General features: G+C 46.7%; 1 protein-coding gene across 5 annotated transcripts in view; it reads left to right on the top strand.

Annotated features, from left to right (window-relative positions):
- The window catches only part of Slc39a11 (solute carrier family 39 member 11), a 416,239-nt gene that overhangs the window by 188,803 nt on the left and 212,364 nt on the right, over positions 1–15,072 (top strand). For 4 of the 5 annotated variants that reach the window (XM_034504930.2, XM_034504929.2, XM_034504931.2 and 1 more), the window contains one exon: positions 3,393–3,537. In XM_034504930.2, the coding sequence (XP_034360821.1) occupies positions 3,393–3,537 (145 nt within the window). The remainder of the gene's footprint in view (positions 1–3,392; positions 3,538–15,072) is intronic. The other variant, XM_034504932.2, reaches the window with a different exon arrangement.

A 15,072-nucleotide genomic window follows, 5' to 3' on the forward strand; every position in this document is an offset into this window, starting at 1 on the left:
GGTGATCTGTCAGATACCAGCGGGAGATGGAGAATTAGGAGTAATTAAAACACATAAACAAGCAGAGAGCTGAGACTCTGTGGCCCACGGCTCATCACACAGATACCAGCTGTCACCCGAAAGGGGCTGAGTGGGGCCTTCTGCAGAGGTGTAGACCGGCTCGCTCAGTCTCTCCTCCACCCAGGATTCTGCCCATCTGTGGTGCCAGTCTTGACCATGATGCCAAGAGCCAGATGCCACTCAGTGTGACAGAGGGGGGATTCCAGGATTCATCGTAGAAGCTGAGAGCTGTGTGGGGCTGGCCAAGCAGGAGTGGAGGCTTCCCCCACTTTTGAAACAGGATAGATGGGGCATCGTACCCTTATTAAAATACTCCATGGAAGGTTTGATGAACAAGAATAAAGACACCAGAGCTGCATGAGAAAACAAACAAACAAAAATAAGACGTGAGACACCCTGGAGTGTTTATGCTTAATATTTAATTAGAAAGAAATGATCAAATAAAATGTCTGAATCTTTAGGTTTTCTTTTTCTTTTCTTTTCTTTTTTTGTCCTTGATCATCACGGCCATAAGAAAACAAAAAGGTGTGTGTGTGTGTGTGTGTGTGTGTGTGTGTGTGTGTAAAATACAATCTGGTATACTTTTTCTGAAATTATTTTATTAAAAAAAATTCCCCAAGAGAAGTCCTGGTTTGTTTACCTTTCGTGGCCCCTGGCACAGCCGTTCTGTAAACTGCTGTCTACTGCTGTGCCCTCCCCACTCTGGTGGACTGAAAGCCTCAGAAACTGGGAGACAAACAAATTCTTCCTCCCCCCTTTGGTCTTCTGCCAGGTGTCTTGGTAATGGAGACACAGAAGTAACAAATGCAGAAAATCGATACCAGGACTGGGAGATTGGTGTGACTAACCCTGATTACACATCTCTCAAGCCTTTGGAACGGGCGTGTGGGAACAAATTGAAAGCATTTAGAGATGTGGGCTGTGGATGTCCTAGAAGCTGTAGGCGGAGCTTAATGGGTGATTCTCCTGGAAGCCCAGGAGACCAGAATTCCACCAGGAACTCTGACAGTAAAGAATGCGCTCATCGCGTACCTGCTGGGGAGAAGCGCTCTACTGAGAGTTGGATTCTTCGTATTATAAACCCAGCAGAGACACTTGCCTATATTTTACTGATGTCCTAAAACTTTGGGGGAGGCTAAATTCAAATTGGGGCTGGAAAGATGGCTCAGTGGTTAGGAGTACACACACTACTCTTGAAGAGGACCCCATTTTGGTTCTCAGCACCCACGCATAAATACCTGTATCTCCAGCTCCCTGGGTATCTGATAACTCTGGCCTCTGTGAATGTGCACGCACGCATGCACACGCGAACACACACACACACACACACACACACACACGCACACACGCACACACGCACACAGAGAGAGAGAGAGAGTGAGAGAGACAGAGACAGAGACAAAGACAGAGAGACAGAGTTAAAAATAATGAGAAAATAAGGAATAATTAAATTGGCAGAAAATATGCCCAGACAAGGAAACATTCAGGTGTGTGCGTGTGCGTGTGCGTGTGCGTGTGTGTGTGTGGAGTTATTGTTTGCTGCTTTTAGCCAAGTTTATAGTGAGGATCATGAGCAGAAAAGCAGAGCAGAAGGATGTGAAAACGTGAAGTTTAACTAGAACAGGAGAATGTTGTGAACAAGAGGGGCGTAGTTTGCAAAGGGATTAGTTACATTAAAGAGACGCCAAATGCTTGGCTGAGACAACTGGATATTGGCCAGACCCCGCTCATAGAACACTCCAAAGTACAAACCTGCAAACCCTCTGAAGGAGTTTTCTTATAAATAGTGAGCATCAGGGTTTCCTGCTTGCACAGGGCTATCTGGGGAATTGTTTTCTCAGATTCTGCCACCCAGGTACCTATAGTGTGGCCAGGTACATACAGGCATAGGCCACTTTTTGCTATGGTCAAAGCTGGTCTGGTTGTTTAACATGGTGGTAGACTTGGAAATTATCCATAGAGCATCGGTTGAGCGGGCATATGGAATGCAAGACCTGCGTATAGATAACGGAATTATTGTGAGGATCTCCCAGGACGCTGATGTGTGTGAATCTGTGAGAGTGAAGCCTGAGCTTCAGTCAAAGACTGTAGGATGTTGGGGATGTCAGGAATATGGGCGCTGCGCCATCTGTGGAGGGAAGGCAAAGCAATAAGTGGGGGTTAGCCCAAGAGAAAGATTGCATGGTGGGGACTGGGGTGCTGATGGCTTGGCCATAGGGGTCGGGGGAGCCCAAGCCTACTGAAGCGCACATTAGGACACTGTGTGCCCTGGATACGAGACGTTGAGCTGCGGACTCTAATGTTTTCCCTGCTGGGGTTCAGTCTGCCCCAACTATTCTCCCATTTCTCCATTTTGAACTTGAAATCCTTATTCTGTGCTTTTGTATAGTGGCAAGAGCATGTGCCTTGCATTTTGATTTCCCACGACTTCATAGGTATGAGGTGTGAAGGCACCTTAGGTGTCAGAAGAGACTTTGAACTTAGACTTTTGGGTAATGTTGAGAACATAACCTTGAGGACTTTCACAGGACAGAACGCATCTCATTTTGTGAGGAGTACACGATCCTTTTGCGTGCCAGGAGTGGAGCACTGTGGCTTAATGTGAGGTACCTGAGTGTCGTGTTGACAAGTGGTGACCTTGCGGTGGTTGGCCTTCTCTGTTGACTGGATTCACGGTAGCCTAATATATTGGTGCGGCTTACCTGTCGGAGCATCTGTGAGGCCATTTTTGAGAGAACATGAACTGGGGTGGGAAGATCCCTTCTGTTTGTGGGCAGGACCATCTTCTCAGCTCAGGGACTGGGTGGGATAAGTGGAGGGAAAAAGTGAAAGGTGGAGATGAACCGGCTTGTTTCTTTCCTTTGCTTCCCGGCTGCTGGGAGGCGAACTGCATCACTCCACCATGCCCTCTCCGCCCTCATAGACTGAATCATCTGAAACAGTCAGCAAAATCAGCTTTTCCTCCCTCAGGCTGTTTGTTTGGCATTGTGTCACAGTGACCAGCAAAGGCAGCTACATGTGGGGTGGACGGATGAGTGGCCCCTAGGCTTACTTTCGTAGGTCAGACTCTAAGCCCATCCTGCCGGGTATCTAGCAGTGACAGACTGTGTGTGGAGGAGTTGCCAGTCAGGAGATCAGTGACAACCTGTGTTTCCCCAAAGCTTGTCATCTTCCTGGACAGTACGACCTGTGAGAGCTGGGTCACGTCAGTTACTTTGCCCTGGTACTCTTAGCAGGACGTGGGTCCTTTGCCCAGACATCTGTGGGCCCTGAGGATGGAGCGTCCCAAGGACATGGAAGGGCTGTAGTGACACTTCTGCTTCTTGTTTCAGGGTGCTTCCGAAGACCCCCAGACGGCCCTGGCACTGAACTTGGACCCTGCGTTGATGAAGAAGTCTGATCCCAGAGACCCCACTGCGCTGCTCTTCCCTGAGAGAGAACTTACCATCCGGATAGGTAGCACTGGGCTTCTTTCAGGCAAGCTTTCTGCTGCTGCTGCTGCTGAGCTGGGCCAGACCTAGGGCTGTTGGTAGGAGAGAAGGGAATGCCAGGCTCTCTGCTCTTGCAGACCGTTCTTCCCACTGCTCACGGTGGCCTCTGCCCATGTCCTTTTCTCTCATTTGTTCATGCGGACTCTCGCCCATCGCACAGCTTGGTGAACGGACAGGGACCACCCTGAATTGGATGCGGCTGATTTAGGTTAGAAAGGATGAGCTTTGGTCCCTCTCTCTCCCCATCCTGATGAGCCCTGAGTGCCCCCTTCGTTTGTGTGATTATTGACTTTCTGATTCATCTGGGAAAGCAGTGCATGCATTTGTCTCTTGCGTTGCCTGTGTGGGGCCGGAAAACTTTAAAGACAACGGATGCATCTTTTCTGCTGACTCAAAGGGAAGGGTCTCTCCAGAGGAATCAGCTGACACTTCTTAAATCTCAGAGCAGTCTGGTCTGTGCTTGGACTCTGTCCTGTGCAGCCTGAGCTCAGTGGTCTCCGTTCAGATTCTTCTCTGAGCACATTAACCAGGAAAAACCTTGGCGACCTTCTCTCTGGCGACTCCTCTCTGCCTCCCACAACTTTGCAGCTGAAATATAAGCAGGGAATACAATTCATCTAATAGGATCTCAAGCAAGAGAGGGTCAGACATCACAGCTGCCCTCTGCCGCCTGTAGTGCATGCCATTCATACTCAGCCTAGGCCCACTGAGGCTTTGCTTCTCCTCTCTCACAGGATGGTAGGCAAGGGCTATCTTTCATCAAACTTGTCACTTTTTCATCCTGACAACACAGGTACACAGGTCTCTCTGGGGATTCTCACTAGCAATTTTCTTTGCTCAACTCATGTGCGACCTTGTGAGGAGGATATTACAAGCTTTAACTCAGAGTGGGTTGTAGGGTAGAAAAATGGGCCTGGCTCTACTTCCTTGTCTTTTAAGACAAAGGAATTGGGGGATCAGGGGTAGTTTGTAGTGGTGTCTGTCAATCAAACAAGGTGAAAACTGGCAAACACACACACACACACACACACACCCCGGAATATGGATGCATGAATAATGGAAGCCAGAGGACAGCCTTTGCCATCATTCCTCAGGAACTGAGGCTGCGGTCCTCAGGAACTCTTTGTTTTGGGATCAGAGGGTGATCCTCTTACTGAACTGGAACTTGCCAAGTTGACTGTGTAGGCTGGCCAGAGAACCCTAGAATCTGGCCTCTCTCCATCTCCCCAAATTGGGATTGCAAGCATATACCACCATGTCCAGCTTTTTTTTTCCTGTAGGTTCCGGGGCTTGAACTCCGGACCTCACAGTTGCAAGGCAAACACTTTATAGGCTTGGTTATCTCTCTAACTCCTCAGTGGGCCTTTCCCATGGAACTTTGTGAGATTTCTGGCTCTTCTCAGGCAACCTAGTGTTCAGTGGTGGGGTTGTGTAGAGGGAGCTGCGGTTCTCTCCCCTGCAGCTGAACACCAGACACAGCCTGTTACGAGGTTGCCAAGCAATCCCTGTGGCAGTTGCTAACTGTTCAAATCCAGGCCCGGATGCGGCCCTTGAAGATTTTGCTCTCAGCTGTCTCTTCTCACCTGGGTGCACCTGTGGGTGTCAGGCATTGGGGGACTCTCAAACCTGATAATGCTCATTTGCTGACTGGCCTCCTGCAGACCAAGCCTGAAGGGACACTGTTTGTGCCATCTGGATTTGTCCTTTAGCTTGCTTGCTGTAACTGGAGCAAGGAGACCAGCTTAATGGGCATTTAGTGACAAACACCAGCCTTTGAAAAAACAATCACGGCACTGCTATCATGTCCTTTAATTGGTTCAGCAGGGGGAGAAGCCAGAGAAGTCATGCCTTGGGAGGGAAGTTCAGCTGCCCCGGGTGGTTGCAGCAGCCAAGCTGGGAAAAGCGTTTATTAGACACTTTGCTATCGAGGGCTGCCTGTGCCTAATGCTTATAATATCAGCCATTCTCAAAGCCGGGAATATTTGGGGATGTAGTGATTTTCAACCATATCATTCTCTCTCTTCTCTCTCTCTCTCTCTCTCTCTCTCTCTCTCTCTCTCTTTCTCTTTCTCTCTCTTTCTCCCTCCCTCCCTCCCTCCTTCCAGTATTTCTCTCTCACTCTTGCATTACCCATCTGCCCATCTACCTGCTTGCCCGCCATTTTTCTTTCCCCCCAATTCAAATGTCATGGCAAGGTTTAAAAAGAGTGATTTTTTTTTCCTACAACCCAAATCACTTGTAGTTTAATCCCCTACCAGGGACACAAGTGCTGGTCTTGTGTGTCCCTTGAGGATGGCTGTGCTGTGCTTGCAGCCATGCTTGGGACATTGCTCTGTATCTGGTGACCCTGAACTTGATCAGAATTTGTTACTGTATGGAGCGCTCTTAGTTCATCCCGTTCTTGTTACTGACCTTGTATGATTAATTCTAGTGTTCGATTTTAGTTTAGATTAGATTACTTTAATTAATTTAGATTAATGCTGGTGTTCTGTTATCAAGGATTTGGCAGAGAACATTTTGACTTGTGTGAATAGTTGTATGTATGCATGCGTGTATGTATGTATTTATATACGTATCTGGGGTCTGTATATGAGCATCGAAGCCTCTTAAATATGCAGAACTTGTGCGTACTGTGGCTGTCACGTTGAGTTCTTTGACAGTTTGACATGTAGATCGTACACTCTGGTTACTCTCCCCTACCCTGTTTTAGCTCTCTCCCACTTTTATCCACCCCTCCATTCCCCATCTCTTTGGCTTTGTCGTGGTACCCAACCTACATGTTTTTGGAAGGCAGAGGGCGGTGACTTTTTACCACACTTCAGATTCTCTGTGACTCCAACGTGTCTGAAGTCTTGCACGTCTGTGCTTCGGTGTTTCCCGTCAACAGTTTTGAATTATCATCCTCTTTAGGTTAAGAGAGGGTTTTTTTCCCCTTCACCCCTTCTGGCCTGTAACCCAGATTTCATTAAAAGGGAGGGAGTGTGGGGAAGTGGTGGCTCACGCCTTTAATCCCAGTACTTGGGAGGCAGAGGCAGGCGCATCTGTGAGTTCAAGGCCAGCCTGGTCTGCTGAGTGAGTTCCAGGAAAGCCAGGACTACACAGAGAAACCCTGTGCTGCCATTTCTGCAAAGGCCTTAAAAGTCAGGTAGGAGGGAGAGAGGGAGGGAGGGAGGGAGGGAGGGAAGGAGAGAGAGAGAGAGAGAGAGAGAGAGAGAGAGAGAGAGAGAGAGAGAGAGCAGGAGAGGGAGCCTGGGGAGTCTTATCCTGACAGTAATAGAATGAAATCCCTTTTAATTCATGGGAGCTTTGGAGCGGCTGCCTGCAGCTCTGCTTGAGGTATTCATGAAGTGTGCTACAGAAGAGTTAGGGTACTGTCTCCTTATGCAAAATTTAACATTTGCTTGGTTAGCAGGCTTCTTCATATTTATAAGAGCCCGACACATCCATTCCAGCTCATAAGTCTATTAAACAGGGTAATGTGTTTTTAATGTGCGCTCAGGAAACAACTGAGAATCGGCCAGAGTCCCAGCAGCCAGGTCAGGATATTCCTGCCGGGCTTTTATTACTCAGAGATTTAGAGGGGCTGCTCCCAGAAACAGCCGACTTCATGCTTTCCTGTATTATTTTTGTTTTGTTTTTTTAGATGTTGAGTTTTTTTTTTTTTCCTTTTCAGCTTTTTAAACTCATAAAATACAGGGTAGCACTTTGGTTAAAATATTTAGAACTTTTTATTCTTTTTCCTTCAGTGCTGGGGAAGGGGTGGTCAAGCTCAAGGCCTGATGCAGCTAAACCAGTGCTGTACCCCTGAGCTACATCCCCAGCCTCTGAGCATCGTTCGGGGTTTTTTTTTCCCCCCTATGTGTTCACTCCTAGCTCAGATTCTTTTTCCTCTTACTGTTATTATCTTGCCTGGGTACAAACTGGAAGCTTCTTTTGATCCTGTAAGACTGGAAGGAAATTGATGCTACTTCCAGCCTGGGAGATGGAAGGGGCTGAGAGAAGGCACAGAATTAGGTTTTGAGCTTGGGTGAAGATCGCAGTGGTGGCATCATCTGAACTGGGGTGGCTGCAGCCCCGCCTTGAGGAAAGGGGATTCGTAATGGATTGCTGATGTGCCTGGCCGACCTGGATGTGTGAACAGATGCATGCTGCAGGTCTTCTCCCTCCTCCTGGTGGTTGACATCCTAGCACTGCGTTCTGCTTGCTTCTTTGAATGACTCCTCTATGGAGATTAGAGGAGAAAAGCAGCCCTTCATATCCAAATCTAAATCAGTTGTTTCAAAGGACCATGATTTAGAGGGCTGGAGCACGCTGGAGCTGTATATTCTGGGATTTACCAATGATTCTGAAACAGAAGCAAACTTCAGCACCCCTGGTACCTCTATCCTAAGTGAGGAGAGAAGGCAGGTGTCATGGAAGACAAGGGGGAGAGTGTTTAGATGATCCCTTACAACTGAGATGGCTCTGGGAATCTCTGTTCTCCTCTCCAGGAGGCAGGGCTCACCTGCTGGGCCCATAGTACCACAGTGGGCCTTGTCAAGGTTTGGTCCAGCCTTAGCAATGATGAGGTATATTCTTTCCTGTGAGGAAGACTCTGTGGCCATTTACACAGGACCTCTGCCCTCAAGAAGACTCAGACCTCCCAGGAAAACAAATGGAACCATTGGCCTATGTAATTTTTTTGAAGCAAGCCTGAGTTTCCTTAGGGCTCAGCACATAGTCAGACTCCACATCCACCAGTGCTTCCCATCTGCCGCTTCCCCACCCCATCCATCCCTGTGTGGACTCAGGCCCTGTCATCACTGAGGCATCAATATTCATTCACTTAGCTTTAGCCAGAAGCCATACACCATGATCTGGATCATCTCTGATAAGGTCAGATTGGTCATAAAAAAAACCCCTTAAGATTGCAAATGGTCAGATTCCAAGTTTCATGGCCATTTTAAGACTATGCAGTTGTCTAGGAGATAAAAGGTATTTGTAAGATTCATAAAATGTATTTTAAATCTAGCTCTGGAGGTGTTTACCTTTAACCCCACCACTTAGGAGACAGAGGCTGGTGGATCTCTGTGAGTTCAAAGTCATCCTAGTCTACATTGCAAGTTCAAGACCAGACAGGGATACATAACATAGTATGACTCTGTTTTGAAACTTATTTTAATTTAAAATATATAAACAGCTCTGCTCTTCTTGCCCATAGCTCCCTGAGTTATAAAGAATGCAGTTTTCTAACCACTCCACAAGTGGATAGAAGACAGTCCCAGCGCCTTCCCAAATTACCTTTTGCCACAGAGGGAGTCAACCCCAGCCACTTCTTTAACCCTTGCTTCTGTGGTTTTGCTCCTCCCAGAATGCCATGTGGCATAATGCAGCCTTCCCAGCCAGACGTCCCACCATGCATTTGAGAGCACTTCATGATGTCACAAGTTGTAAGAATCACTTCTTTTTATGGCTTAGTAATATGCCACATTATGTGGATATACCACATGCGATTTATCCGTTCTGTAGCTGGAAGACATCTGACTTGGTCCCCAGTTTTTGGTGGTTTTGAGTGATATCGCTATAAATATTCACACAAAGCTCTGTGTGTAAACAAGTTTTCACTTCTTTTGGAGCGGAGTTGAGGAATTATGTGGTCTTTGCAGCATCCCTCCAAACTGTCCTTCTAAGTGGTTTTCTAGTTCACCGGTCCCACCAGACTTCCGCCTGCTGTGAGTCCTGCCTGGCCCTTGGCAATGGAAACTTCGGTTTTTTTACATCTTAGTTCCCTAGTGGTCTCTTGTGATTTTAGTTTGTGTAATACTTTGTGCTGTTCGGCATTTCTCCTTGTGCTCCTTTGCATCTTTATATCATCTTTGGTGTCAAGATCCTTTGCCCAAAAAAACAAGCAAAAATGTTTCTATTGCAGAATCCACAGACCTCTTTATCAGCATCACAGATGAATCCCTTTGGTAGATCTGTGGCTTTCATTTCCTTTTCTCCCAGTCTCTAGGTTACCTTTTTATTCTCTGATCAATTCTTTGGAGTGTGGGGAAGCTGTTAATTCTGATCAAGTCCAACTTACCTGTTTTTCCAAATTATCCATATGGTGTCATATCTAACAATCCTTTGTTTAACTCAGAGTCACCAAGGGTAGTTTCTACATTTAGGTCTATGTGATGGTCAGCGTTTACTTTACACAACCTGGAATCACCTGGGAAGAGTTTCAATGAAGGATTGAATAGATTAGGTTGGCCTTGGGGCATGTCTGTAGGGGGTTGTCTTAATTGCATTAATGGAGGAGGGAACACCCGCCCACAGTGGACATCATTCCCTAGGCAGTGGATCCTGGACTGAGTGAACTGAGCATCTAAATGCAAGCATCCATTGCTCTGTTCTCTGACCAAGCACCCAATGTGGCCACGTGCCTTCTCAACCCTGATAGATTGCAACTTGCAACTGTGACCTGAAATAAACCTTCTTTCCCCTTAGGTCGCTTTTGTGAGAGGATTCTGTCACAGCAACAGAAAAGAAATCAACACAGTTTATGCTCCATCTTGAGCTACCTTTTTGGTTAAAGAGTTATATGATGTGTATATGTGTGAATATGTATGTATGTATGTATGTATGTATATGCACAGGTGTGCTGCAGGCCAGAAGAGGGCATCAGGTTCCTTGCAGCTAGAGTTACAGATGTTGTGAGCTACTTGGTGTGGGTGATGGGAACTGAACTTGGTCCTCTAGAAGGGTAGTGTGCATGCTTTTTCACCAAGACATCTCTCTAGCCAATTCAATTGCTTTTTAAAATAGTGTTGGGTGCAATTTCTTTTTCATAGAGATATTCAGCTTCCCTAGCACCAAGTATTCCAACTCTTCTTTCACCATTGATTGTGTGTGTGTGTGTGTGTGTGTGTGTGTGTGTGTGTGCATGCATGTGTGCTCTTGTAAAATACAATTGGCCATATTTGTGTAGCTCTGTTTTTGGATCTTTGTTCTGATTAATTTGTGTGTCCATATTCTTTCCAAATTCCCTCTCTTTCTGTTGTTGGAGCTTTATAATACTTTTGAAATTAGGTATTGATGACCTGCCTAAAAATTATTATGTCTATACCATTTCCTTTGTCATCACACACAAATTTGGAACCAGTTTGCCAATATCTACAAAAACACTCCTGATGAGATGTTGGTTTGGACTCCGTTGAATTCATTAACTAACTTAGAGAAACTGGAAATGTTTAGAATATTGAGTCTTTCATTTATGAATCCTGTGTATATCCCTTTATTCACGCTTCCTTAGTAGTTTTGTTGGTTTTCTTGTTTTTTATTTTTTTTTGTTTTGTTTTTCTTTTTTTTTTCATCTGCAAGCTACACAATTGGTTAACTTTATATCTATATGCCCCTAGTGTCAAATAAAAAACAACATGTTTTAAACTTCAATTGCTCATTGCTAGTGTGTAGAGACCTAACTGACTTTTATATATCCTAAAAACCTGATATGCTCATATGTTAGTTGTAAGAAATGTATTGTTATATCGTTGGGGATTTTTGGTGTCATGTCTGTGAAGTATAGTTTCATTTTTTTTCTTCTGATGTTTTAAAGCTTTTCTTGCTGTATTGCAATGGTTAAGGCTTCTAGTGGGATGTCAGATGGAAGAGTTAAAAGGAGTCATTCCTCCCTATGGGAAGGACTCATCCCTGCCCTATCGTTACAAAGTTACAAATGTTCTGTTCACTGTAGCATGCATAATAAGATACATCTTGGAAACACCAGGGAGCCCATTCCTAAAAGTTGTCAGGATGCACAGATGGTATCAAGTTGGAAAGGGTCAGAGAAGAGGTCATGGCTTTAGACATGCTGGGGTAGGGATATGACTTGACCCTTTAGCAGCTGCTTGACCTTGGAGTTTCTGGGAAAATTGACTAAGTTAATACATCTGAGATGTGTAGAATAAAGCCTATTTTATTGTAGGCCCTCAAGTATTCGTTGTTTTTTGTTTGTTTGAACAATAATAAAGATTGCAAGAGATCCCTGGAAGCTTGGGTATGAGATTGCTCTGGTCTAGGCTGCTCCTATGGGAAACCATGGAGAACTCTGGGTTTGGAGGTAGATTCTTTAGTCGCTGAGCACGTGAGTATCAGTGGTCATTTTGAGCTACTCTGAGAGATGAGCCATTTAAGGACAGAATCTCCACTCAGAATCAACAGGCTGTGCTAAGTAGAAGGTCAGACTTCTCTGCAGAGACCTCAATCACCACAGGAGATGAAGAGGCATAAATACATGGTTTAGGTAAAATGCATCATAAAATCGATGTGAAGAATCACGAACGACTGGGTGGTAGAGCACATCTGTGTATGTGAAGGGCGGGAGGCAGAGTGAGAACTTGCGGTTGTAATGAAAATGCATGGTTCACTAGTGTACAGGCGGACTTTGTTCAGCTTCCCTTTGCCTCTGCCCAGGAAACAGACAGCCTTGAAGTAGAGGATGGCCAGGACCTTACGGGGAGTTTCCTCCATGTGGCATGAGAGTCAGGGTTGAGTAACTTTATGCTCCAAGATGCCCCAGCCACAAGCCTGCCGAGGACATCTGTGGGAATGGCGGTGTCCGGGAACCCATGGCTACCAAACCTCCTTCGTCTCTGGAGCACACAGGAGAAGGGCTCATGTGACATTAGTTTGGGGCAACAGATGAGCAAAGGTGGGTCCTGGCATTGATCTTGGAGTGTGGGAGTGGAAAGCCGACTATAGAATTTTACTATGCAGTCTTCCAGGTGAGCGTGTAGATGCAGTAGCACGTGTAGCGACTGGGGACATTGGCTACTTCCTCTGTTCTTGCCTTTCAGCAAGGAGTTGCCATGGTAACTGTAACCTTTCCTGTCCTTCTCTGAGGTCCACCAGCACTCCTTGACTTGCTGGCTAGTCTTCCCTTACTCCTTTCCTGTTTTGTTTCATCTTGTCTTTTTTTTTCTTCACCCTTCTTGTCCTTCCTTGCTTCCTGGGCCCCTTCTTTCTATGCTGAACCCCTCTTGGTCTCAGTGTTCTGCCTCTTTCCCCCTCTTCCTGTGGTTGGTGTGAAGTCCCCAGCCTCTCCCTCACTTATGAGCACTTTAGCTCCTTGGAGGACCCTTCTGGACTCTCAGGGCTGCAGTGGGGACATTTTTCTGCCCCAGTGGTACCACAACACTTGGTTGTACTAGTAACTGGAAAAGCCCTCTGGCGGCATTTTCTTCTCCCTCCGAATAGAGATCTATAGGGGTGGATGCCACCCTGGAGTCCTTCCCCTCTTTCTGGGAAATTCAATCTGGGTAAAGTCTCCTCCAGGCCCTTGCATTGGGCTGGCTTTGCAGAGCAGAAGCCCATCAGCCTGCAGTGCTAATTAAACGGATCCGAGCGATGTGGCTCAGGCCTGCCATTCACCAGATACCAGCGAGGAGCCTGAATATCCAGGAGATTTGTTACGGAGGGAGAGCCTCGCTTTGAAGCCTCCCTTCCTAGTGCCTTGGTGACAGTATTTCATCTGCTCCGCATCCAGCCCTACTTGATTAGAGTCATTAACCACCCAAGTGTCATAGCGCTTGCATTTCTCCCTTGCTGGTCTCCGGTGGGAATAAAGCTTCACCCTCTCAGTTTCCCCCTTCGCATGGTCTTACATTCCGGCACAGTCGCCACGAAGGTTCTTCATTGCGTGGCCTTTGCGCTGTGGACCTGTCTGTGACTGGGAGGAGGGGTAGAGCCAGGAATAATGACTGCCCTGCATCTGAGGGTTCTTGTTATCTGGCCAAGACGTCAGGACCCTTCTTTGCTACCACTGCATTAAGCAGCCCCGAGGCTCCAGCTGGTGGATGAAAGGCTTTGCAAGGCCCAGGCACAGGAAACGCGACAACTGAATGTAATTGAAAACGACTGTCTGAGAACTAACAAGTGCCCCTGGCTTCCCAGCTAGCTTGCTGTTTAGGAAGCCCCATAGCTGGTTTGTCACACTGAAGGAAAAAGGCTACAGTTTTGATTGTACATCTTGACCAGTAGAACAAAATGTTAAACAACAACAACCCAAAGCTGCATTCTGAAAGTCTGCTTAGGAGACTGTTTCCCCCGTATCTCCTTCTTTCCTTCCTTCCTTCCTTCCTTCCTTCCTTCCTTCCTTCCTTCCTTCTTTCCTTCCTTCCTTCCTTCCATGCCCTTCCTTAACATCGTTCCCAAGTCATGTAGCTTTCTGTGCCTCATTTCAGCAGTGTCATTGATGCAGACAGATACTTGCCCTCCCTCCCGCCCACCCCCAGGGGACTCCCCAGTGCCATGAATTAAACCCAGACACCTGCTTTGTTTTCTAAGCATGATGTTTCCTTTAAACTGACTAGCGATTAGGTCTTTACAGGGTGTATCACAGAAATTAAACCCAGGGGTTCTAAGGACTCCAAGACACGCCCTCCCCCTCCCACCCCTGGGGTACCACTGCAAAGGGGTGGGGGGCAGGTCCTGCAGTTCATGTTCAAGCCCTTCCATCTCTGTTTCCCTTCCCTATGTTGGAATGCTGCTTCAAGCTTAAAATGGGGATTTCAGTATTTGAGAAGTTTCGAGTTGAAAGGGAAAGTAGAGAAGGTTCAAGTTGAATGGACATGCTAGCTGATCAAATAGAATTTAAGGTCTTCCAAGCATGTTCTGGTTTGTCTAGACACTCAAAAGTAGCTATTTACTTCTTTCTCATTTGGACTCTCTATGGAATGATTCCCCCTTCTTCTTAGAACCTCTCTCTCTCTCTCTCTCTCTCTCTCTCTCTCTCTCTCTCTCTCTGTGTGTGTGTGTGTGTGTGTGTGTGTGCCCATGCACACGTGGACTCATGTGCAAGCAAGCACATAAGAAAGTCAGAGAGCGACCTCAACTCATCTTTTGGGCACCTTCCACTTTTTGTTTGAGGTATTGTGTTGATTTGAATATGCTTGGACCATGAGAAGTGGTGCTATTGGGAGGTGTGGCCTTGTTGGAGAAGGTGAGGCCTTGTTGGGTTAAGTACAGCAGTGTGGGGGTGGGCTTTGAGCTCCTATGCTCAAGCCCTGCCTAGGATGAAAGAGAGTCTCCTTCCAACTGCCCTTGGATCAAGATATAGAACTCTCAGCTCCTTCTCCAGCATCATGTCTGCCATGCTTCCTGCCATGATGACAATGGACTGAACCTCTTAAACTGTAAGCCAGCCCCAATTCAGTGTTCTTCTTTATAAGAGTTGCCTTGGTCATGGTATCTCTTCACCGCAATGAAGCCTTAACAGGCAGGATCTCTCACTGGCTTGAGCCTTCACCAGGCTAGCTGGTATCAGGCTATCTGGCTGTTGAGCTTCAGGGGATCCTCCTATCTCTACTTCCCACCTCAGCAGCCAGGGGGATGTAAACATGCGCCAGCATGCCTGGCTTTTTATGTGGGTTCTGGGGATTGAACTCAGGGCCTCACACTCATGAACCCACTTAGGAGATGTGCAAACCACTTCCACAAAAGGCTTTGTGTCCCTGAGGTTTGCATTTAAACAGATACTGTCTGTGACATCCAGAGATTG

Source organism: Arvicanthis niloticus, chromosome 6 (genome assembly GCF_011762505.2).
Source record: "Arvicanthis niloticus isolate mArvNil1 chromosome 6, mArvNil1.pat.X, whole genome shotgun sequence".
Classification (NCBI taxonomy): domain Eukaryota; kingdom Metazoa; phylum Chordata; class Mammalia; order Rodentia; family Muridae; genus Arvicanthis; species Arvicanthis niloticus.